This window comes from Vespa mandarinia, chromosome 7 (genome assembly GCF_050613455.1).
Source record: "Vespa mandarinia isolate Hongniang chromosome 7, ASM5061345v1, whole genome shotgun sequence".
NCBI classification, from domain to species: Eukaryota; Metazoa; Arthropoda; class Insecta; order Hymenoptera; family Vespidae; genus Vespa; species Vespa mandarinia.
In genome coordinates this window covers 1,337,819-1,365,345 of record NC_140816.1, presented here as the reverse complement: position 1 = coordinate 1,365,345, position 27,527 = coordinate 1,337,819, and the positions used below count along the sequence as shown (strand labels likewise).

Below are 27,527 nucleotides of genomic sequence, written 5' to 3'. Positions count from 1 at the left end.
TGTTGAATATTGAATTTACTTCGTTTATTATTATTAATTCGAATGTTTCATTTTTTCTTCATTCTTTTCTTGCAATCATTTTTAGGTTGCTACTCTCCGGTTACGCTGCCCCCCAAAATCAGAACACAAAACAGATTCATATTTGAGGAATAGCTCTCGGGTAGTAATATTCCTCTGTTTCTGTTTAAAATCGCTTTCTGACAATTGAACCATGCTATAAGATAGCGACTTTCAAGCACAGTGAATTAGTAAGAAATAGTCTCAAAAGTAAATCGCGATAGTTTTAGTCTTAAAACTGTTCACTACCTTTTATTCAAGGCGTGTGTGACTTCAGCGACAAGTATGGACAAAATATGAATTAGTAATACAACCCCTGTTCCCTACCCGTGCGTCTATCGTATCGATATATAAGGTTTTCATTGAATTGACACATATAAAAATTAGTATATAAATCTGCGATAAAAAATAAGAATTTGTCGAATATTTTCATAAAAATAATTAATGAATACTTGTATATTACTTTAATACGAATTAAATGAGTTCATGTCCACACTACCTATAGAATAGAACTCTCAGCGCTTTTTCTACGTGGTTTCTCCTATAGGACTAGTCTACTCTATACTACTTTGACTGTTACTACATTATTACTACTACTACTGATAATAATAATAATAATATAATATAATATAAAATAATGTAATATAATATAATATAATATAATAATAATAATAATAAAAATGTACTTAAATATTATTTATATACATCTAGATATTGTTTAATACATTTTATATTATACTAGTAAAAACAATTAGTTTCGGCTGATCATGAGTAAGAAACAGTGTGGTGACAAATTCATAATGATCATAATAACGGTAATAAGATAAAGAGAAACGATAGGAAACAAAAGCAAAATAAACATTTCGTACTGTTCCTCATATGTTATTTGTATTAGACGTATCTATCAATGGGCGGTCATGTGTAAAAATTATCAAGGACATGATTTATTGTGAGTTTGCACGTCAAACCAGCACGTAAAATGATACATTTTTCCTTCTTTTGTTACAATAAATTATTATATTATTATAATATATAATTATTATTTTATATTAGTCTTCATATGTGTCATGATATATAAATATAAGTATATTCTTCTATTTCTTCTTTATTTTTTTATTAATGTTCTTATTTGTATATTATAATATTACGTATTATTATTATAGTAATAGTAGTAGTAATTGCAATAATATGAAGTGAATTCCTACAGAGAAAACCATAACAAAATAGGCTCGAAAAATCTCAGTGGGTAATGTGGAAATGAACTCGTGTTTTGATCTTTATTAAAAATAATATATAATATATATGTTCACTAATTATTAATTTTGAAACAATAATCGATAAATCTATATACTTCATATGCATTTCTCATTGAACAAAATTATATTGCTGCTGTGTCCTACTTGAGTTTTATCATACGTTGGAAAAGTTGAAATAAAAAAAGAAATTTTACTTGCAAAATCTAGCTATTTGTTTTATAACTTTTTCTATTTTGTTTCTTCTTTCTTTGTTTACTTTCTTTTTTCCTTAAAAAATTCTGTTGTGTATTTTTTTATATATTTTAGTTATATGTATTTAAATATAAAAGTAATTAAAATATTTGAGTCTATGATATTTTGTAGAATTTAATTATTCAGTGTCTAGCATAATATTACAAAAGTATTGAATAATGTCTATTTTCAGACGTAGAATAGAATATTTGCATAAAAAGAATTACAAATAATTTATAAAAAACAAATTATTATTTAATAATAATCTAACATAAATAAATAAACAAATTGATTATATTATGTTATACCAATTATTTTCGTACTTTTGAAAAAAATGATAAGTAGTATATTTTGTTTATATTTATGAATAATATATTGACTTTTTCGCCTTGACAATGCGTCATTTAAATCATTGCTAGAATGTTCGATCGCTTCCTATGCAATTTTTGACCTTCAAAATAGTTCTCTTAGCCTACACTCGATCATTCTTCAGAAATAGCAATTTCTGATATCAATTATTATCTATGCCATCATCTTTAGATTCATTATTTACAACATCTAATAACTAGTGTTTTACATAATTCGCAGAGATCGAAGTTTATCTCATATTTGTCAACTTTATGAACTATGTATCTATTTTTGTGCAAAATGCGAATATGGTCTTAAATACTTACAATTACTTGCAAATTTCAATCCAGGACTTTGTTGCGTTTATCTTATTACTATCAAATGGTCTTCACGATAATTTGTATATTTAGTTCACTTTTTATCAAAAATTCTTTTATTTTTTTGTTATATTTTCGCTATATTTTTTTTGGCACTCTCGCACAGTTCGTCTTTCTCGGTTTGAAATTTGGTAATCCTCTCACCTTCTAATAAGACACAAATTTCAGGATCGTCTCGCAAATGCGCATGGACCTTGAACAATAGATTAAAGGTAATGATTCTTATACTTCTATTATCTTTACTATTCTATGAATGGTGGTATTAAGATGCTATTGTACACGTTCAAGATAATGATACCACTCTTCTTTTCTCGGATCGGTGAGTTTCGTTAACAATGATATTAACGTACAACCCATGCATTCTACTTGCTTGTTCGCTCTAGAAATCCCGATAGTGATAAGTACATATTCAATTTTCTCGGCGCAAGGTCTTTTGATTTAACTACATCTCTTCTATCGGAAATTATTCTACGCGAATTTCCAGATACAACAGATTGTTTTCGAAAACGATCTATTATTTTGTTCGCAGCGATAGTTTTAGTCGTATAAAGCCACATAAATTTTGAAAACATCCATAACTTTTTTATTTATTTTTTTTTATATTAACTCCAAATTAAAGTCTCTTCAATCTGTCGAATGAGAGATTCGACTAGTTGAATTAGCAAATAAGGGTAACATATGAGTGCTATGCCCAATAGAGTAGCACTGATGCAGTGATCATATTCAGGTATCCATATTAGATACTATGATTATTTTTTCTTCAATCTTTTCATGACGTTAACAGTGTACAAGGTGTTGGCTAATAGGTTTGGATGATTTATTTTTCCCTCTCTGCAGCTGCTGGAAAGTTGCTGTATTCCCTCTTTTACAATGAGGATTTGTAGGTCTCAACGTAGTTTTTCGTTTTTTATGTACCATGATGCTTCTACTACTGTATGTAGTGTGATTGATTGTATAATTTCCATTTTGTTGACATGACCTTTTGCTGATGTACCCCATAATTGTTTGCCGTATGTTCAGACAGATTTTATTATGGCTTTATAGATTAATAATTTATTGTTTGTATTTAGTATCGAACGGCAGTTGATTAGACAACACATGCCCTTTCTTAGAATTCTGATTCACTGAATTTTTTTATTTATGTGCTTTTTCCACGTAAGTTTGCATCTACGTGGAGTCCTAGATATCTGATGTTCTTTACCTGTAAAGTTTGATTTCTGAGATAATGCCTTTGCGAAGGGTAAAAGTGATGTAACTACATTTAAGTGTTATTACATTATAGTGAAATTTCTTTACGTTTTGGAAATGTTCAGAAAATCTGAGCATCAGCTATTTACGCACACAAATAAGCAGGTAATCTCTATTCCATGGACATAAAATACACATTTAAGTGTATATGTGAAAATCAAAAAGAAAAAATCTACATCAAACCTTCGTCTTTAAAATGATGACTTATTCATCAAAATTAATCAAGAATTACGCCTGTTCTCATTGATAGCGTAAACCATTATAAAACCAGGGGTAATAAATAACCTTAAAGAATCTTATAAAATATATCATACTAAGAAAAAATTTTAGAATCAATTTCTGAACAATCAATAAAACAAAGAAATTATTGTTTATATCTTTTAATTTTTTATATTTATTTATGCTTTAATAATTATAATATAGTTATGATATCTTTCCAATATCTTATTTTCAATATACATACGAATAATTTTTAATTTTCTACTCTTTTATATTTATATAGATATTCTTTCTTTTAATATTTTCTTATATATATATATATATATATATATATATATATATATATATGCCATTGTTCTCTTCTTAATTTCAATAACAAATAGAGATATCTAAATTTTTATTAGAAAAAAAATTATTCCTTGTCTCAATATTCAATATCGATAAGTTTTTTGTAATATTTTATTTCTCATCATTTCAAAAAAGTACCATGCTGATTATATCAGATTTGCTTGAAAATATTATTACACGGAACAATACATGCGTGTTATTGGAGAAGATACGCAACACCATTATACATTCACTGAGTTACCGCGTCTATTTCAAGATCTTATCCTTAGAAAGAAATTCTGCCGGTCCCTATTTAATCGTAGCAATCATAGTTGAAAAAGAGAATACTCTAGGAAGAAAAGATAGAAATCCTGATGTCCTAGCTTAGTTAAGAAATTTCTATCAAAGAAGAAAAATTGAATGTAGAAATGTGATTGCCGAACAGATAAAGAGAGAAAAAAAAGAGCACTCCATCATATACCATCAACTTTCCAGTAGTTTTTAAAGCGACTGAAGGTAAAGGATGGAGTGGTTGAAAAAAGACGGTATTCTGTGAGAGATTACTTCCCGATTCTAAACTAAAGCACTTCATTCCCATAAAAGAAAACAGAATGCGTTTCCTAGTGAACAACGCTGCCGTGTTACGTTATAACTCCGCTAGACACTCCAGGACCAAAAACAAGACCTTTTATGCAACAAATCAAACTAGGAGACGTACTAGTAGAAAAACCACTTCTAGACCTGAGCTTCAGGTAACCTTTCAAATGGACTTTCCTAATAGCAGATGGCAACCAAGTTACCCTGGGAAATGAATTCCTACATAAACACCAATTTTTTCCCTATGGCTCATCGACAACGTAACAAAACTATCTATAAGGAGTCAGATATCGCTTATTTGACAACCCAACAAGCGATCCCGACTTTTATGATGTGCTGAGTCGATACTCGCAGGTCACGACACGTTTGCTGTTAAAAACCATATCACAACATTCGACACTATATCGTTATAAAAAACCCATCTTGCACAAATAAGACCCGGATAATTTTACCAGAAAAATACAAAGAGGCCAAATGAAAAATTGAAATCTAGATTGCCATATCATGAATTTTTCAGATAGCCTTTACTCTAGTGTGATTTTGCTGTGACTTAAGAAAGACCTGTAATATTTGCGACGAGTACAGACAGCTCAACGAGATCATCATATCTGATAAGCATTCAGTATAATTACTCACAAACTCCACGAATGTAATTGCCAATTGGGAAATCCAACAATTATCTACTTGAGAAATAAGCTATCCACTCAAGGTACTTATTTATTGTTGTTATTGTATACGAGAGCGATTTTAGATGTGCGTCTCGCACCGGACTAGTAATGACAGTCGATTTGACACAGAAGAAATGTCCCCCATCTCGTCCTTATTGTCTAAGCTATAGACCCTCTAGTCGCGATGAATAAGGGCAGCAGCACTAAGCTAGGATACCGTTGTAGGCCGTCAGCAAAATACCCTTCACTGCGTTCCCGCAAATTAATTTATGTGCGTTCTTTTAAAACATGCCGTGAGAAATTAAGAAGTAAATGCGCGATATTAAATGATGCGCGCTATGTAAATCTCATCGTATTTTTGATTAAATGAGTTACAATTGTTTGTGTGTTTCGTATATGATGTGAAGTTAGTTATACTGGTTGCTTCTGAAGGAGGCTTGAGAGCTTAGATGTTGTGAGTCTGAAAGATGGAACTTAACTGCCTTTTGGCGTCTTTAGAACTATCCACGCAGACTGAAATGATATTAGGAACATGAATAAAAAGGGCGGAGTTGAAATATGGAAAGGGAAAGAATAAATGCCCATTGGTCGAGGATAGTTCGTTGGAATGTTTAAACATTCCGTGTTTACCCCTTTGTTCAGATAGTTTCTCAACTATCATTCCGTGTGTTCCCCCTTTGTTCAGATAGTTTCGGACTCAATTTGAGTTGAGATAACTCTTGGCTTACCGCACCTAGACGTCTACTTTCGTTATTTATTTATTGGCCGGATTGACATATTATCAAAACCCAGATACTTTACTAAGAATGCCTAGGCCCCAACAAAGGTGCTACATGTTTTTATCTATGCGTTTTGTTAGTTAATATCCAATAGGTTCCCAAAGGGTAAATATTTCCAATATATAATGGGTTGTTCGGAAAGTAATTTCGCTTTTTTTTGTGAAAATGAAAGACAATTTTCGTATAATGAACAAATATTTCATTAAATTATATATTGGCCATTCTGATCCAATAGCTTTTAACATCTTTCTGGTAGTAGGATGATTCTACGCTCATAAAATTTTTGCTCTTTGCTGGCAAAAAACTGATCGAGGTGGTTTTTGACCTCATTTGAAATGAAGGTTTTACTGTCTAAAAAATTTTGCAGTGACCGGAACAAATAATAATCCGAAGGTGCCAGACCTGGAGAATATGGTGGGTGTGGCATTGTATCCCATTCAAGCTGTAAAAGCTTTTGGCAAGAGACCAATCTTACATAAGGTCTCGTATTATCTTGGTGGAACACTACACCTTTTCTGTTGATTAATTCTGGCCTTTTCTGTTGAAGTGCATCATTCACTTTGTCCAGCTGATGACAGTAAACTTCCGAATTAATTGTTGTGTTATCCGGTAAAATCTCAAAAAAACGAATCCTTTAAAATCCCACCAAACAGACAGCGTCACCTTTTTTTGATGGATATTGGCTTTGGAAATGCTTTGAACCGGTTCATTTTTTTCGCTCCATGATCTCTTGCGTTTGACATTGTTATATACAACCCATTTTTAGTCCCCAGTAATGATGCGCTTCAAAAATGGATCGTTTTCGTAACGTTTAAGAAGCGAATCACAGACGTCAACGCGACGACACAAATTTCTCTCCGTGAGAACATAAGAAACCCATATATCGAGCTTCGAGGTTAAACCCAGGCCTTTCAAGTAGTTATAAATAGTTGAATTTGATAAATTTAACGTCTCACCGATCTCACGTGTTGTTATTCGCCGGTTTGCATCAACTAATGCCTTTATCGTGTCTTTATCAGCTTTAACCGGCCTTCCAGAACGTGGTGCATCTTCGACATCAAAATTGCCGGATCGAAATTTTGCAAGCCAGTTCTGGCACTGGCGTATTGTCAACACATCTTCTCCATACACATCGGTTAATTTCTTTCTGGCTTGAACAGCATTTTTACCTTTTCTATAGTAAAAAATTAAAATATGACGAAAATGCTGCTTATTGCTCTCCATATTTAAAAGGGCACCAACCAAAAACTACTGCGTAAAATCAATTGGACTTTTTCACACACAAGCCTTGCTATATCAGCTCTCAAAACATATAATGATTATGCAGCTTAAGTGTGAAGTTGGATGCAAAAAAATACAATTAAATCCTGTCGGGAAAAAACGAAATTACTTTCCGAACAACCCAATATAACACTTAAGACAAAGTGGCGCAAACAATGGAGAGACGCACGTGTGCGTCAACAGTACTAAACATTTAAATAAATGGATACATACTATTCTTGATTTGTCGAAATCCAAAAATATCATTGAACTTCGAAGATTTCTAGGCATGCTGAACTTTTATAGAAAATTCATTAAAGACGTTGCTGTTATGTCGAGAGGGCGCAACTACGAAAGCGTTTTCTGATACTCGTCTCGCTCCGGATCAGCAATGATAGTTGATTTGCACGGGAGAAAATTTTCCCGCCTCTTCCTAATAGTCAGAGTTATAGACCCACTGGTCACGATGAATGAGGGCAGCGAATACCGTGGTAGGTCATCAGCAAAATACCGCTTTCCCACAAATTAATGGGAGAACGTGAATTATTTTGAAGGATCCCGTGGAGCTCCTGAGGTAGATGCGAGACAATAGATATAGTGTGAATTGTGGTTATCACAGTATATTTGTCGTAGTATGATACAATTGTTGATGTGTTCTGGTGTAGTGAATCTATTTCTGAGCCAGTAATGTAATAACTCTCGGAAGAGTCAACTCTTTCAGACTCACATCATTCATAGTACAATTTAATTTGTGCTGGATACCTCCGTTTCAGGCATATCCAGTGATATTGGTAAGACTCGGTTGTTTTACTGATGAGTGCGAATGCTTAGATGCTACTGTCTGCAGATTTATTTCGAACTGTCCACGAAAGCATTAATGATTTAGGAAAGAAAAATGAAAAGCGAGGAATTTAATTAAAAGTATTTAGAACGGGAAAGCAATATTCTTATTGGTAATGGGCGTGTCGGGATAGTTCGTTCGTAATATTTAACCAATCTCATGCGTGGTCCTTTGTCCTGGAAACGATGTGGACCCATGAGTATTGCATTAATATTTGAAGGGTAGGTATCTGGCTCGATACATTATTAAAAACTAAGTATTTTACTAACAATGTCTAAACTCGGACAAAGGTGGCAATGTTTTTTTTATCTATTCGTTTTTTTAGCGATTATTCAAGGAAATTCCAGGGACAGATATATTCAATAGGGATATGTGGCCCTTAGGAGAAAGTACTGTAGATACCTAAGTTTGCGTAGGTGTGCAATGTCAACAGTTGCAAAATTAAAATTTATTACACAATCTCACAGTGGATGCAAAAAACATGACAGGACACTGATAATCTAGAACATTAGAACAGACTAAGTCTTCGACACAGGCCTTCAACGTCTGGCACAAGTCATCCTGTTCACATACTTAAATGAATACTCCAAGTTGCTTTTAATTACTAATGTATCGGATGACGCCATTTATGTTGCCCTGGAACAACTCGTCGACGGAAAAAGGCAATTATTTGGATTCTTCTCTAAAAAACTGACATCGGTACAGTGCATATGATTGAAAACTTCTGGGGAACTACGCGCCATCAAGTTTTTTAGGCATATGATTAATGGTAAAGATACAACTGATCGGAGCATGAAAGAAACCGCCAACTTCTTTCTACATACGCATATTCCAAACGACCACGAATTAGAAGACACTCCGGAGCAATAATATTTAAGAATAGTACCGCGCCCGAAACATTGATACGCTCTTACTTTCGCGGAAAAGAAGATGATATGTGTCATTAGATCGCTGAGAAACGACAAAGCTCGAGAGTCGGACTTTATAGAAGTGTATGTGCTTAAAAAACCTTTATCATCCGGCACCATAAGAATCCTACTAAAAGGAGAAGACAAAGACATGTACGATCCAAAATTGTATCATTCGATTTGTTTTCTCTCCATTATAGAAAGTTTTCAAGAGGTTGTTACGAAGTTACGCCTCGCCAATACTTCGCTCGTGCCAAGAACAATTTCGGATAGGTAGTTTGATTTCTTTAGTCTTTTCTCCATTTGACGGAGAATCCAATCGTAGAGATTTTTCATCACGTTATTATTTAATATCTCCGGTGCCTTCAACAACAACGGCTCTTAGTTCTTCAGACTTTTAAGTAAAGAGACTGCCTACAGAATGTATTTAAAGTAATTAAGAGTAATTTCGAAGATTAGATAGTTAAGAAGAGGAGAACAAGAAATTCAGGATGATTATAGTATTGTATGCAGGATGTTCTAAGACAAAAAAATATTCTGATTGGACAGAATGTGATTGTATGTGTGGAAATTTTAGGCATGATTTAGCGAGCAATCTCGGAATGGTTGATGTGATGTGAAGAGAACGTATAATGTCTATCTGAGTACGAATCATTTCCCTGCTGAATAAAAGATTACGCGTGTGATAGTAATCTTGAAATTACCAAAGAAAGTGAGAAGTAATCTAGCGTCGTTTAGGCCAATATGTTTGCTGTCCATATTTAGAAAAGCGCTAAAACGAATGCTAGTGAAAAAACTCAAGAGTAAGATGTATGAAAGGATATATGACTCTCAATACAGATTTTGGAGTGTTCTATCGAACTTCCTTAGTAATGAGTGAAAGACTTTATGAACGAATCTGTTGAATATATTCTAAGATACGTTTGATAATTTGTAATGGAATTATATGATCGATAAATTGAATATGAGTAAATAGATATATGAACATATATCTACGGTGAGCGCATATATGACTAATGTGAATAATATCAGTGAGGAGTCGTTGTGATCAATCCGATCCTTTAGATGTTCTTCACTTCGTAGCTTAGCACTCCCCACTGTGTTTGTGTAGAAGTTCAGATCTCCTTTCTAAGTTTCTCTTTCTATGTTGTCTCGCACTATTTTCCATACAGCGACGAGATATACATCTTGAATTAACGCTTCAATCTCTAAGACCTAACCCTAGTGCTTCCATTCATCAGCCAATTTATCGACAATTAGAGAATGAGGACTGAATGAACTTCTAGTGATCACAACTCAATTTACATTTTGTTGCGTGCGCCAAAGGCTGAGATGTCACGAAGAAAACAAAGAACAAAAGGTTCGACACTAAAAAAGTTAATTGGGGTATGTTTTCGGAAGAAGCACTTGCTCTGGCCAAATCAACGCTGGAGATGAGGAGTGTAAAATCAGCCCAAGAAGTGAAAAATCGGGCTAAAGCACTTACGAACATTTTCCAAACCACGTACTCCGAGTCAATGCGTCAAAAAAGGTTTCATAGGAAATCCAATCCGTGATGAATAATCCCGTTAACTAATCGTAAAAAAGCCTGGCTAGGTGTATATACTTACATATTTCAATGTGTATAGAGGCTTTGGGTATTCATACTTCTCATCCCACTCACTCACATACACACTCTATATGTTCCAGGACTATATTCCTATAGGCGGCCATTCTGGTATTCATCTGATCAGGATGAATTCCGCTAAATCGTTCAAAATTTTAAGAATTCTACGCATGTTGATATCAGAACAGCCTCTTCACGTGACCATACTCTCTTCATATTATAGGTGTCATTTGATTTCACTTTAATTATACTATATTTTCTCTGTTAATTACACATTTGTCCCAATCTAACTCTTAATTTACGGATATGATTTGTTCGTGTAATTGAAATAAATCAGCCAATTGATACTAATTCGCTTTTTTTACTTCTACGATTGTTATATGGTTATACAGTTATGCTCTTTCTCTCACACATACACTCCATAGACATGTTGCTACGATATGAACATTCAAATAATACAAAACAATACCGTTGTCTTCGTGTATATAAAACAGAAAATCAAAAGCAACTTCAAAATTTATTAAAAGAAAAAAATCCAATTTTCGGTATCAGATTTTAATAGTTTCAAGAAACAGAAAGAATATTTTTGGTATTAACAAAATCATTGAATAAATCATTAAATATTACACGAAAATAGTAACATCACTTACTAAATTACTTCAAAAAACTATAGAATTTAAATGGACTACATACATAGAGCATTAACATACTTAAATAATAAAACCAATTCACAACTACAACGTTGACAAATGACATTAAATGTTTATAATTTAGAAACTTAACATTAACTTGAAAATATCGTAGATACATTATCTAGAAATCCTCCATATATCATGCAAATTAAACTTGAAGAAAGTTCAACAAAAAATATAAAAATACGTAAGATAAAAAAAAAATTTCACCAGCCAAAAACACGTGATCCACCTCTATAGAATCTTCAGGAAATCTAGCAACCCATGAAAAACATGGTTATACATATGAGTTAAAAACAAATCATATAGCGCCCATAGAATCCAAAGTTAAACAAAAACACAAAGAGAAAACATACCAATACAAAGACTATCCCTTCAATTAATAATAATAATTGTTTTATAGTAATTTTGTCCTTATCTATCGCTGAAATCACGTACGCTTCGAGCGAAAGATGATGAACAGCATTTCGTTCAAAATATGAACTACAAGCGCAAGAGAACATTATCTCCACCATGCATCTATTGTATTAGTGTATAAGCTTTTGTAGACATATTCCTCTCAAGCATAACAGCCAGATTAATGTGGATTAGAGTAGGTAGTGTTAATAAGTTGTAAAATCACACTTTTCAGTCTTTCATATTTATAGTTAGTCAAAAAGATCTCCGTACACCGTACTAAAATTTTTTTAACATTGTTTCTCTCCAATCGGGATATTAACCCTTTATGCCGACATACAAGCGACATCACATTTCTATTCAGTAGGTCGAATATCGTCGCAAAAGCGGTAAAAAATAATTTCATTATTTATATTGTCATTAGGTTTTTTTTCAATTTGGCAATACTTTGTTTTCATTTAAATTATTTTTCGCCGTCTTTGTGGCGACATTCGACTGCAAAGAATTAATAAATAAATAATTTTTATTTTAGTATATTCAGTTACATAACATTTATTATTAATGAAAAAGAAAAAACCTTATATTTATTTATCAACAAATAAAATAAAAAAATTATAATTAAAATTAACAAAAATAACGTCAGGAAAGTCTCTGTACAAGATTGAATTTAACAATACCAAGAATTCAGCAGGACGTTTACAAACAAAACAGTGCTCCAAAGTCAAATACAAGTTATTTTCTCGTCTACCAAAAAAAAAAAAAATCATACACAACATTTTCCCGAAAATGGACATACCGATAGCAATTCGCAAATTAATTGTAAAATTAAGAGAAGAAAGTGTAACATTAAAAAAAATTGCCCAAATTGTAAAGATCATACTTTTCTGTACAGTACGTTCTTGATAAATATAATAAAACTGGATCATTACAAAATCGAGGACGAACAGGAAGACCACAAAAATTAGAAACACATCATAAATATGCTATTTTGCGAACAATAAGATGTGATTCATGTACAAGTGCTCCAAAATTAGTAGGTATGATTGAAACTGACTATAAGATTAAAGTAGTATCTGGAACTGTTCGAAATGTATTTAGGAAAGCTGATTGCAATGGCCATACAGCCAGAAAAAAACCTTTCATAAGTGCAATATATATAAATGTTTGGAATTTCCAAATTTGCATATTAACAAAGATAAAAACTTCTGGAATAGTGTTCTATTCAGTGATGAAAGTAAATTTAATATTTTTACTTCAGACGGATATATTAAAGTCTAGAGAAAACCAAATACACAAATGGAATGTAAAAATTTGGCAAATGTAAAAAAAGCGGGGGTTGGAAATTTAACATTTATTGATGAAATTATGAATCAAAATATGTCTATCTTAATATTTTTAAAGAAAATTTAAGTAGTAGAGCAATGAAATTAAATTTAGAAGGATCGTTTATCTTTCAACAAGATAACGATTTAAAGCACACCGCAAAAAAAGTAAAAGAATGGATATTATATAATGTTCCAAAGCAACTTCACATACTTCCTCAATCACTCGACATGAACCCCATAGAACATTTATATTATATATACATTTATATATATTTATATATATATATATATATATATATATATATATATATATAATTTTAATATATTTTATATATAATTTTATCCAGTTTTATTATATTTATATATAATTTTATAAATGTATTACATATATTATATATATATATATATATATATAACATAATATATAGCATAATATATAACATAATATATTATACTATATATTATAATAACATAAATGTTCTATGTTATATATATATTTATTAAAGGAAACTTAAAAAAGTATAATATTAAAAACAAAAAAGAATTAAAATCCGGAACTTTGTGCCAAAAAAATTACAAGAGGTAATTAAAGTGAAGGGAGAACCGACAGATTATTAATTTAAAATATTATGATTAATAAAGTTATGTGTACGAAAACTTTTTTGACCTTATTTTTGTTATTTGTTTTTTCTTTATTTTACTTGATAAATAAATGTATTATTTTTTCTTTTTCATTAATAATAAATGTTATATTTCTGAATACACTAGCGTAAAAATGATTTATTTATTAATATTCCGCTTAGAGATAAACAATATCAAAAAAATTTTAGTACAGTGTACCGAGACTTTTTTGTCTAACTATATATCCTTTGATGGTGGCATGCGTCTCGCAAGGATCTGTCTTAGATATGAAGCAACGCCAATACGCATTTATTTTGCGATATAAATACATAAAGAATAATAAATATAATTGATACATATAATAAATAGTATATAAATTTGCGGTAATAAAGCAAACTTTTGTCGGACATTTTATAAAAAATAATTATATATACTTATATATTAAATATATTTACTAATTATTATTTTTGATAAACAAAAATGAGTACATGACACCACGCACATTAGATGTGAAACTTATGGAATCGATTTAATTATATATTTATTTTTTTATAAAAATATTTCAATTTAATATTTAATTACATATATTTATTTATGTAATAATACATATATAAATATTGTTATTAATATATAATAACAATATTTATTTACATATACTGTGTTTATATTTTTTTTGTATTTCATTATGATTCTTTACACATACTATTATTTTTGGGATATATCCATTTTTTATAATCTAACAGACTATTGGCCTGTGATATCTGAAATATGATATATAAACTAGACTTCAGATTATTTAAATATCCGACTAATACTGCATTGATTGTAATCCCAATTTTTGACACTGCTAGATTATCATTTATATATACATTGAATTTCGAATGCATTGATCCTCTTTGATTATAGCAAGTTATCAGTTACAGCAAATTATCAGTACGTTCACAAGTTTGTTAAAATATCGTACTGATGACTGAGGTATGCAACTAAGGTCATCTAAGGAAATCAAGATAACTTTCTTGGAAATGTTGAAGTGTTTTTCTAATTCAATTTGCTGTTACGTTATGTTTGAAAGCGATTGTAAAAAAATCACGAACTCAACTTAATTATATAACCAAAATAATTTTTATTACTACATAAAACAAATGATATAGGATTATTCCACAACGATCGGACAGTCTCATTTCATTTGTATCCATCATAAAAAATGTAACATGCAGACTTTTGAATAATCTAAACTGGCTAAAGAAGATACTGAAGAAAGAAAATTTTTCTACGTGTTAGATGTTGAAAAAGCGGGGACGTGTTCGCGACATAGTAATTAACTCTGGAGAATTCTGCAGTCAGCAATTTTTGATATTTTTGAGTAATTTCATTGAGATCTCTAAATTATATTGTCAATATTAAAAATCATACTAAGATACATAGACCAACATTAATTTCAACACCAACATTAATATTAATAAAGGAATTTGTCAAGAAAACATCAAAACTCTAATTTACTATCTTGTACAATTAAATGGATAAGTGGCCAATAAAATGCTAAACAAATACGCAAACGAACCTATAAAATTAATTCCAATATCACCACATAAACTGTAGAGACATTATAGCTATACTAATTGGAAACACTTCAGAACACAATCCTAAAATATCGATAAAAACACTATCATATTATAATCATAATACTATACTATAAAATTATAATTTAAAGAAAAATTATACAAATATTATTCAGTGTTAATTCTATGTATATATACACTACACACATGTTCTTGGCATATACATCATAATATAACACATATATATATATATACACATCATAACATTCGTTATATACTTTTTCATGTATTCTAATTAAGGCTAGTGAGACTAAAACCCCTGATTTTATGGTTTACGTCAACAATGAGTACATGCGTAATTCTTAACCGATTTTAATGAATAAAGTCTCATTTTAAAGACGAAGATTTAATCTAAGACCGCACTTTCTTGAATTTTTGGAAAAGCTTTATTTACTTTGAAAAAATAATGTTAAAGAATGGTATTTCTTCGAGAATAGTTTATTTACAAATATACAATTTGTTCAAAAATTCGAAAAAACAGGATTCTAGATTAAACTTTTGTCTTTAAAATGAGATCCCGGTCATCAAAATCAGTCAATAATTACGCCTGTTCTTATCGTTGGCATAAACCATTATAAAATCAGGAATACCGGACAGCCTTAAACACCACAGCTTTAACCCTTTCGCTACTACGGGCCACTATAGTGGCCTTCCATAAGATGCTATTGATGGCATCTACGACGTCGCATAGCATGCAGTGATGTCGCAGCGCTCCGTTCAGCGGAAATTCCGCGGCGGAGAACTCGTCCATAACGAAAGGGTTAAGAACCATAAGAATTCACTAATAATATTAAATATGACAATGATAATGCATAATCAAAATTGCCTATTCTGTGGAATAACAGCACATGATAACTAAATGATTATCTTTTATAAAATAAAAATTTACAAACATTTTTTTACCTTCTATAAATGATAAAATATTTCTAATTCTTACCACTTCGTACAATATAATTTGATACAATACATGAATAAGGTCATTACAACTATAACATAAAATTGCATATGTAATAACAGACAGAATAAGGAAACATAGCAACAGATAAGAATCATAACACATATAAGATGGATAAGAAACATTACAAATAATTATAATCAAAAATCAAGCTAAAAATCTCATTAAAGTTATACACAGATAGTAAAAGACAAATTTTTATTATTATAAATCAAAATCCTTTCCGTATGCTATTTAATTACCTTGTACTAACATTTACTATTAATATAAATCATATCTGTTTCAGCATTACTCTTTTATATACATAAAATTGGAAAATTATAATTAAAAAAATGAACACATTCCTGATTTTGGAAGCTATCGCTTGCAATACATCTTCATTGTTTTTAGATTACGGAACCTGCAGACTCTTAAAGACTCTCGAAATTGATAAATTGTCCCTTACACACATTTGCAATATAAACAAATTTAACGATCTATAACATGATCAATAATAAATAAACAGTTTTAATATTTTAATTAACTCAATATAATAAAACAACTCGATGATAGAACATCAATTTCTGTAAAAAGATGTAATAAAAATTTTATTCAATTATAAAGTGTTTTGGCTCACTGCTAAGGAATGCAAAATATAACCATCGAGGACTTATCACTAAGCATAAACATCCATTGAGTCCCAAGAGTCACGCGAGTCCTAAAAAATAAAGGCGTCTCTGCGATACTCTCTTTTGAACTTCATAACGAACCAGATCTATACTACCGATCATCACAAGCTTCTTAAATAAACTATATCTTTTATATAAGTTCTAAAAGAGTTATATACTCTGCTTCTATTGTCGATGGAAACACATTTTTGTTTCTTTGTATTTCAACTAATTGGAACACTTATCAATATTACAACATAATCTAAGCATAAATGCATATCCTCTAAGTCGTCAATCAGTTGGAGTCAATATACGTTTCTAGTTTGGTATTACCTTTGATAATCTATAATTCCACACAAATACCTTAGCATGTAGCATTATTTTCTTCAAAGATTTATATCTGAATTATCACAAAATCGATTAAATGCTTTCGCGACAAACAATATCTAGACAACTGTAAGATAAATATATTAAACTACCCATCAATTTGTAATGTTTTCCATCACATTTTTAATATGTTTACATTGCAGTGAGTAGCTGTTTTTATTAATTTTGCATTTGATGTTTTTTGTTTCAAAAACTAATTTCAATAAATTCTTAACTCAATTTATCCTATTTAAACCTTTTACTACCAGCAGATCAACACATCACCCCTCAGTACCTATGCGAAAACTGCCACAGACCGATGTATCGGTTTCATGCGTTTACATTCTGATTGTCGCTCCTTCAAGTATCAAGTAGCTTTTTCGCTCACACTTAGTCGTTATGATTTCTGATGCGTAATCATCTCTCTTTATAACTGTCTTTTGTCTGGAATATTGAATCAGTCATGTCATTCTTCACATGTACCGCGTAGATAGGTCTGGCAGTATAATGGTTAAATTCCTTGATCCATTTAAGAAAAATCTACATATATTATAATTATAACATTCACTATTCGCATCTAAATTTCTATATACATATGGATTAACTGTACTTTTATTAAAATAAATGCTTGTCAAATAATTGTTTAACTTTTAGCACCATTTCCTATTTAATTGCTTCAGTTCATACAAGACTTTGTTTAATTTACAGAATTTCTCATTTTACAAAATCTTTAGCGTTTTAGACTAGATCATGTATATTTAATTGAATAAGTCAGTTTAGATATACGTACATTTGTTTTTTCAACAACATGTAAGGAAAAATTGAGTCTAATAGTCTCATAGTTACCAACTGGAACGAAAACCTCCTCATAATCTATTCCTTTGCAATTAATTTCGCTTTGAATTTGTCCACCAATCCATTTTGTTTTCTTTTAACCTTAAAAATACATGTATTTATTAATATTTTTTTTATCTTTTGGTATACTTACTAGATTTCATTTCTCAACAAAACATTTATATTTTACCTTAACTGCCTCTAGTCGCAATTCTCTTTTTAGACTATCTATAACTTTCTTTACAACATACTGATCATTTTGAGCTGTCATTGATGAATTATATAACTTTCTTGGTCTATCACATTTTCCAATTCTTTGAATTTTGGGTTACATACAGCCTCTCGTGGCTAGAGTAGTTTTAATACTGGTATCAGCTCTTTTGTACTGTCTATATTAACAAAAACAAATATTTAAAAATTTGAAAGATAATTTAACAAAAAGTTAAAAATTAAAAGTTAAAAAATTTTAGATAATACAAATAAGAACAAAAAAATTAAGAACTTGCTTAATAGAAAAGTGGAGACGTATACTATGAAATTATTTACTTAAAATAATTTCTAACATATTTCTAACATAATTTCTACGCATATGAAAGAAATTATTCGGCAAAAATGATAGTTAACAAGATATTAAAATGTAGTATTATTAAAAGTAATTAAATATTATTAAGTGCTCGATTTTTGAGACCTCAAAATAGTGTTTAATTTTGATTATGAATGATTATATATAAAACAATAAACAATATTTATTTTTGTATGTATTGGAATAAATGTTTTAACTTATTACAGAACAATAAATTGAATAAACATATGATAAATAAATATATGAAACAATAGTTTTGAAATTACTACGGTGTATAAATATTTATAAAAGTGACTGTACGTACAATTTCATTTATTTCAGTGATCATGTTGCTTTTTATTATAAATTTGTGACAACATGATTGGATTCTTCATTTATTAAATGGATTACAGTTCATCTTTCATTGTAGTTTTCGTGGAAATGGACCCATATTTTCTTCTTATAACTGCATTATATACTCAAATGATACTTGATACTAATAAATTATTTTTTAATTCTTGTATAAACATTATATCTCTTTATTCGATGTCATTTGCTTCCTGATCTAACAATTATACTTTAATGTTCTTGTTAGTTTTTTCTCTTTTCTTTTTAATTTATATAATTTTCTGTTGTATGCATTCTACTATTTTCATTAGTGCTTTTAAATTTCTTTCTATTATTACCCATGTGCATGTTGTTGCACTACAGTTTGGCAAGACCTTAAGACATTGTTGACTAGTCCACAAATATACTTGCTTTTGCAAATATATACTACTTATGTAATTATTGAAGTATAAAATAGTACATATTATTTATCATGTTGCATAGTGTTTACTTAATTCGTTTATTTTCAATTTTCTTGAATTTGTAATATTTTAATAACAATTTTAATTCAATCATGAACATAACTAGGATAAAACCCCGACAGTCGCGGTATTACTTATTATTATATACGTGATTTACATTGCTATTTTAATTTGTCGCAGCAGTAACATACAATTCTCACTTTCGAAAAAATTAATTTTGCAAAATATCAATTCATTTATGACGTATATGAGCAGTAGATAGTAACATTTAGATAATAAGCTGTGTAGCTCATTGCAAAGTGCTCCAGATTATTAATCATGGGATTGCTAGTTGAAATGTTGCTGTTCTTTTTTCCTTTTTCTTTCTTTTTTCATTACTTTCTTTTGGATTAGTTTCTTTTCTCTTTCTTTTTTTGTATTCATTTTAATATCTACGTTATTTTCACATGTCAAATTTATCAAATCTAAACTAATTAACAAATATTTATCATTATTTTATCATGAGTGGACATAAATCTTCGTAATTTCTCGTAGCTATACCTTTTCTTCTATTTCTAGTTTATCTTGCTATATAACTTTTTTATCCACATGTGTTTCTATTTAATAATAGTACCTATAATGATAATGCTTCTTCTCTATCAGGTTGACATTGTTCATTATTTGATATCTGTTTTTGTTATATCTTTTTTCATTAATTTTATTTAAAAATTTTTAAATATAGATTCTCTTTTTTGGATTCAATATTTATGCTGACTGTTTCATATTCATTAGACAATGAATTAACTAACAGGTATTAATGATTGTATGCCAAATTCATCTAATTATTCTACTTTTTGAATAAATGGATTTACATACTGTGCCACACTTTGGTTTATTTTTTTCTTCGATCGGTTTAAAGAGTATACATCATCTCATAGTAGGATCTTCACATTCATAGATATTTTTAGTTATTTCTTATATTTTTAATGACATTTTTTCCATTTTATATGTTTGAACTCGCTCGATTTAACACTTAGATTTATAATTAGGCCGAGAGTTTTTAGTCTTTCTGTGTAATCTTTCACATAGCTGCATTCTCTTCGATTTTCACAATGGATCCATCTATATGATCCACGATTCATTGTATCTATGTTATTTAATCATATATAATTATTTAATTTGTCACACATTTATGACATAAATAATTTTCCTTGTAAACATGTAGAACGTGATGAAATCTAATAATTAACCTCATAACCTATTGAGATACGCGTCTATTATATAGTACAGTTGAAAGAGTGCGAGATTAGCAAAAACTGCAATATATTAACAAAAGATCGAAGAAAACCAATGATGTATACATATCGACGCTATATATTATTATAGACACAGGGATATGCTACTATTAATGTAAATTTTAACATTTTTGGATGAAATATGCATATTTTAATGTGGTGTAAAAAAGTCTCATAATGTAAAGGTACAAAATTACTTAAAAACTGTTACAATATTGGAAATATAAATTACTTTACTTAATTGTACATATAAATTAAAATATCTGTGCTTTAATAGTTAAACTAACACAGAAATATTTACATTTGGTACATTTTTTACAGATTATTTTTATACTTCTATAAATTTATTATTATTATGTCTACAACTTTTATATATATAATTTATTAATAAATTAAGTAAGTGTGATTTAACTACCTTACCTTCATCATTTCAATTTAACCATTTTACAAAAATACATAGGACCCCAATTATAACCAATAGTAGGTATGACAATATGTCCATGTTTCAAGCCAAAATTTCCAAAATTAAACAATGTTTGCAATGGATCTAATGCATCCGACATATCTCTGTTCATATAATTTATCATTTTCATTACTTTTTGTTTGAATTTCCACATGGAAAAACTATCAAAAATATTAATAAAAATATAATAATACAATTTTTTATAACTTACTTTACAATTATAACAGTATTACTTTCTTCCCACATTCGTTTTAGTGCCATTTGTATAACCCCATCATTTTGTATAGGACTAAGAGAACAGGTAGAATATACGACAGTACCACCAACAGTTACTAATTGCAATGCATTGCTGCAATATTGATAGCAGTAATATAGTTAATGCCAAATAAAAGTATATTTAAAATATTTATGATACTAACAATAAAATATCTGCTTGGATTTCTGGCATTCGCAATCTTTCTTTAATTCTTGTAGGTTTAAAAATATTGTTATTATTTTCATGTAATACATGTCTATCTGTTGTACATGGGACATCAACAAGTATCTATAATCAAAGTTAAGAAAAAAAAATTATAACCAAGGATATTGAAACTAATACATATAAAATAAATCACTTTCTTAAACTATATATAGTACCTTATTATATACGCCTTTATCATTAATTTTACGTGCATCTTCTTCTGTTATAAACAATTTGTCATTTAACTGTCCTATATCTGCTATGTATTGATTTAGTACTTTTTTTATTCTGTTTACTCTAGACTGCGAGAGATCATTTGCTACCACTAAATTGGGCATAAGTGTTTGCAAAATTGTTAGAGTCTTGCCTCCAGGTGCTGCACACATATCTAATACATAATCACCTAATTGTATGTCAAGAGCCAAGATAGGTAGTATTGAGCCTCCATCAAAAAGATAATAATCTACAATAAACCAATACATTGAAATATAAAGCAGGTAAAATAAATAAGTACTACAATAAATAGATTTACTACTAAAGATAGAAATAGTGTTATATCAAACCTAATACTCCAGTGGATCCTTTTTGTGGGACTGAAAATTTTTCTTCGCTAAACTCTTCATATGTATACAATTTAAGATGTTTTGGAAAAGACAAAATTTTCTCTTTTTCCACGGGTATCTTAAAATCACTTGTCTTTTGATAATATTCATAATGTTCAGATTCTAAAACCCATTCATCCATACCTATATTAAAATAAAAAGAAAACTGAAACACTTTCTGCAGATATTTCTTATATATGCATATTGAATAGTATATTTACGAACCTTTCAATTTTGTTACCGGTACAAACTCATAAAGACTTGCTAAACCATCAGAGGGAAGAACAATACGATTGCTGTCAATGTTCACATCATTTGAATCTTCTGCTATAGATTTTAAATGTACTAATTCTAATGGTTTATTAATATTAATGTTCCTATCATTGTTCTCTGTATAGGTCAGTGAATCTGGAGATGATTCATAATCAATTGGATAAACCGACTGTACTTTTGATATTTGTCGTTCCGATATTATATTATCCATTCGATCATTTAACTTAATAGTTTTCTTTGGCTTCTTTTGAAACCTTTGATCTTGTACATTTTCCATAAATGCATCATATATTAACTTCAAATTTATCGCCCCAGAATTCTATAATATATAATTATTGACAAAAGATAATTCTTTAAATTTTATACAGAATATATATAACTATTATACCTCCAAAGACGTTTGTATTCTTTTCACATCGCTAAAATTATTAACCACTGCTATATATTTGTTTTCTTCTTGTAGCAATGCGGTTCTTATGTCCTTCCACGCTTTTCCATATACTTTATCATAAAAGTCGTCAAAATATGCCAATGCTCTGTTCTTATGTGTCTTTTCCTTCCTAATTACAGACTTTAAGATACAAAATACTTATAATGTACAGTAGTGTAATAACCGGAACATAAAAGAAACAAGTAACAAAATTAAGCAAGCTTCAATATGAAACTAAATAAATTATATTAAAATTCTTACCCAATGATTTGAACCGTGCTTAAATCTAACAAATATTTTTAACAATTCTTCGACTTTCAACCATTTAATTAAAAATGCCATTTTGAGATGACAATGATTAAATCTAGTCTGAAACATTTAAATTTTAACTCATAATCAAAAATTATCTTCAATAGGTTATGTTAACGGAAAGAGGAAAACGCCTCTTACACAAAAATATAGCACATATCGAATAGGCTTTTAGAATTAATCTGCTAGATGGCGTGATATGCAAAAATTTAGATCGATTAGTCAGAAGAAGTCGAAGTCGATTAACCGTTAGAAGATTGCAATGCGGTAAGAGATGTAAAAAGAGAAGGGCGCGAACCACACATGTGAATACGAAGAAAGAGAAAGAGAGAGAAAAGGCAAATGCGGATACAAGGATTGGAAGTATGGTCAACCCCATCTTTGAGTTACAACTTGTATACAACTTGCTAGATGATAGATACCATTGAAAGACTCGATCGACTATACGCTTACTTTTTTCCTGCCATGGTCTTTAACAAATTCCATGAAACAAACAACACGCTTCCGTAAAAAGTAAAACAAGCCTATACATACATATGACATATACTTATGCACTCTCGTACGTGGTATATTACCTTATATTTACGTTTACGTATGTAAATACATCGAGCAAAATTATCGAGCCAATGTAATATAAAGACGACAAAATCGACATCTTAACAATTCACGTTGAGCAAACAGTACCAAACAATTTATATTATTGTAAATGAAAGGCCAATAGGTACAATAAAAACAAAGGTACATATTAAATAAGTCAAAAGTTCTTACCTGACCACTTGATATTCATTCTGAAAATTTTTTTAATTGTTCGACTTTGTCGAACTTTATATTAGAACGTTGCAAGAACATTTCGGTTTCGGATTACGTAAGTGAAAATGCAAATCGTATCCTGAAGAAGGACGTGCGAACGTTTAAAAAGGAGGACGAGAGTGCAGCGTGAAGTCATACCGCCGCATAAATTCCGCGCCAAAAGCGTAAGTCGTAAAAGGAGAAAGAAGCCCGGATGATAACCCTATAGCCCTCCGAACTGGCATAGCATCTCTCGGTGAAAGTCTCTCTCTCTCTCTCTTTTTCTTCCTCTCTTTCCCCTTAACGAGAGAATGGAGATGAGAGAGAAGACGAAAACCGTATAAGCAGAGTTCACCGTATTCTCAAGAGGGACGTGAAGGAGAACACTCGCATGGACAAGACGATCGTCATCGTCATCATTTCACCGTTCCCGACGACGGCTTCTCCTTCGAAGAGAAGGAAGAAAGCCAAGAAGAGCAAACGGGGTGCGGTGTTGTACCCTCTTACTCTCTCTCTCTCTCTCTCTCTCTCACTCTCTCTCTCTCTCTCTCTCTCTCTCTCTCTCTCTCTCTCTCTCTCTCTCTCTCTCTCTCTCTCTCTCTCTCTCTCTCTCTCTCTCTCTCTCTCTCTTTCTCATATGCACATATAAACACCATACGTAAAGATAGATAGACGTAACCCATACGTAAATGCAAACATGTGTATACATCTATAATGCGTGTATTTGTGTTCTCTTGTCTTTATGTATACACGCATACACACGCATATACGAGTTGACTCCTCCTCCTCCTCCTCTTCCTCTCTCTCTAGAAGAGCTGCCGCCAAGCGACGACCCGAATCTCTCTCGACGGCGAAGCTGCTTTTGTGGATCTCTTCATGAGAAGCACGTTGGACGCGATTTGTCGGCGTCCGGGGTGCGACGGGAACTCGGGGAAGATCGTAAGGCAATGCACTGTAAGGAGCTCACTTCTCCTCCTTTTCCTCTGTCTCCCCACCCTCTCTCTCTCTCTCTCTCTCTCTTTCTCTTTTTCTCTCTCTCTCTCTTTCTCTCTCATTCTCTCTCTCGTTCTCGCGCCCTGCCCGTTTTCTCTACGTTCCACCTCTGAGTTCACGCTCTCTATCCCTCTCTCTCCCTCTTCCTCCCTTCTCGATCTTTCTCTCTCTCATTCTTTATTTCTTACTTTCTTTCTCTATCCTTCTAGGAAAGGGCGCGTTAGAGCGGGTGCACTACTCGTGATATCCTCGTGATTTCCAACATGAACGTTGCCATTACCTTTCGCTGCTTTGGTTGCTTCCAGTGCGCCCTCTATCGATGAAAATTTTAATGAGGGTTCTCTTCGTTGCATATCTACCGATGGATATCCCGACGATGCGTAGCGATGGACAACGCAGGGGAGAGCAGAGACCAAAGGACTCGGAAGTTACGACGTCCGGTGCTGAGCGATACTATGTCTCGTTTCCTGTTGTCGCTGACCCTTGCCTCCCTCTTCTTTTTCTTTCACCCTAGCTAGCTAGCGTGACCTCACTTCAAAGAATATCGATTACGATTGAACGAATACACGTGAAAACAGCAAGTTTCGATCTAATCATTTTCGAATTTTATTTCATATCTAACAAGGCTGTTTTTATTTTCTTATTCTTTTTTATTAAGTATGGAACTTTTGTCCAATTTGTTCTGAGGGAGAAGGATCATGTCTCGTGATATGGAATACGTGACATTTTTGGAAGAAATACATGAAGAAATGCTTAGGTATTTAAATAAGATATAAAGACAAATGAAACTAAAATACCATTACATGATTTTTAAATGATTTATTTTTAAACGATTCTTATTCGAATAAATCAAATTGAATTTATTCATGAAAAATTACATATGATATACTATCATACGAATAGAAATGAAAAAATACCTTAAAATTTTCCCGTAGTCATATATGTTGTTCATATCGTCGTCGTCGTCGTCGTCGTCGTCGTCGTCGTCGTCGTCGTCGTCGTCGTCGTCGTCGTCGTCGTCGTCGTCGTCGTCGTAGTCGTTCTACAGTTCACTTTCGTTCCGATTCTCTCATCACGTGCGTGCGTGCGTGCATGCGTGCATGAAGCGATGAGCGACCGTCATGCAGGGTCGTTGAACGAGCAAGGGGTACCGAGGACTACAGTAACGACTGTACCGACCAATTTCTCTCGACCCTATACGAGATGCATATATACATACGAACATACGAGTACAGTGCCTCGCAATAATCTTCCCCAAGAGTGTGACATACCTTTGTGTACTTGAGATTTTATTATGAGCTAGCCCATGCCCATATCTTATTTCATAATAGTTATTAATCGAATATGAGTTAATTCTTAAGACAGCTCTTTTCGAAATGATCGATATGTCAGATATTATTTTACATAAATGATTATGATTTTTACCACTACAAATAAGAAAATTTGACGGTACCATGCTTTTAAATTTGCTCGAAATTTGTATTCTTCCTCCCTACCTCTTACAAAATAAATTCTTTCGATATTACCGGACGATGTGCGAGGAAGAAAGTAGGTAGGTAGGTAGGTAGGCAGGTAGGTAGGTGGACAGACGGAAGTCAGTTTAACGGTATCGTTTGAGAGCTCCGTAGCTTTTCTTCATGGTTTATGTACGATGCGTATGTTTAATAAAATTCATGATTCTTTTCTTCTTTTTCTTCTTTCAAAAAATTTGAGAACGTGGTAATTTAAGCAAAAAATATATTTTATTATATAGTATATAGAAAAATATTTTTTTCAATTCAATTTTCATTAGATCACGTTTGAAATATTAATTCATATTATTAATATCTTTCTTTTATTTTTCAAAAAAAATAAATCGATAAACTTTAATAGTAACAATACCGTGATAGCAATTCATTATTGACTCGAAATACGTTAAATTATTACAACGACATGGCTTAGTTACTTCGATTGTGATAGGGTTGTAGGAAAACAATGGGTGTTAGAAAGACGGGGCGTTGACCCCCAAAGAGCCAAGCCGCTCCCACACTACATTACGTCAGGCTACATCCAACGCATTTTGCCTGTCTTCTTTTCTATCGTAACATGAAGTTTTCACTTTCGGTATTATTTCGCGATATTAGATTTTGAAATGTACAGAAAAATAATTTCTTTTGTAATTTCTAAGGAAACGAAACATTTCTATAAAAGATACCTACATAGACTACTGAGAAAGAAAGATATAAAAGCGATAAACATACTTGCATCGAACCGTTGCTCCCCTTTTTTTGAAGGATGATAACAAAGATAAAAATATATTGCTTTATCATTACACTCTAAGGATTTCCACAAGGTATCTGCTACGTAAGAATCTGATAAATCTGTTAAAAAGAAAATAGAAGAATTT

The 27,527-nt window shown here is 31.1% G+C and overlaps 1 protein-coding gene across 6 annotated transcripts; it reads right to left on the bottom strand.

Moving 5' to 3' along the window:
• Positions 1–14,418: 14,418 nt before the first annotated feature.
• l(2)10685 (5-methylcytosine rRNA methyltransferase l(2)10685) lies at positions 14,419–23,593 on the bottom strand. Of its 6 annotated transcripts, none has more exons than XM_085658269.1 (11): positions 23,501–23,593; positions 23,312–23,419; positions 23,009–23,191; positions 22,573–22,939; positions 22,309–22,491; positions 21,922–22,208; positions 21,705–21,829; positions 21,497–21,634; positions 19,065–21,446; positions 18,368–18,566; positions 14,419–18,279 (listed from the first exon to the last, which is right to left on the bottom strand). In XM_085658269.1, exons 2-9 carry the CDS (start codon positions 23,390–23,392, stop codon positions 21,248–21,250), a joined length of 1,563 nt encoding a protein of 520 aa, XP_085514395.1. In that variant the 5' UTR covers positions 23,393–23,419; positions 23,501–23,593; the 3' UTR covers positions 14,419–18,279; positions 18,368–18,566; positions 19,065–21,247. The 6 variants fall into 6 exon arrangements, with proteins under 6 accessions (XP_085514395.1, XP_085514394.1, XP_085514393.1 ...); XM_085658268.1 differs by lacking the exon at positions 23,501–23,593 and having other exon boundaries at positions 14,419–17,787; positions 18,134–18,279; positions 23,312–23,494; XM_085658267.1 differs by lacking the exon at positions 23,501–23,593 and having other exon boundaries at positions 19,065–20,674; positions 21,243–21,446; positions 23,312–23,494.
• Between the last annotated feature and the right edge of the window lie 3,934 nt (positions 23,594–27,527).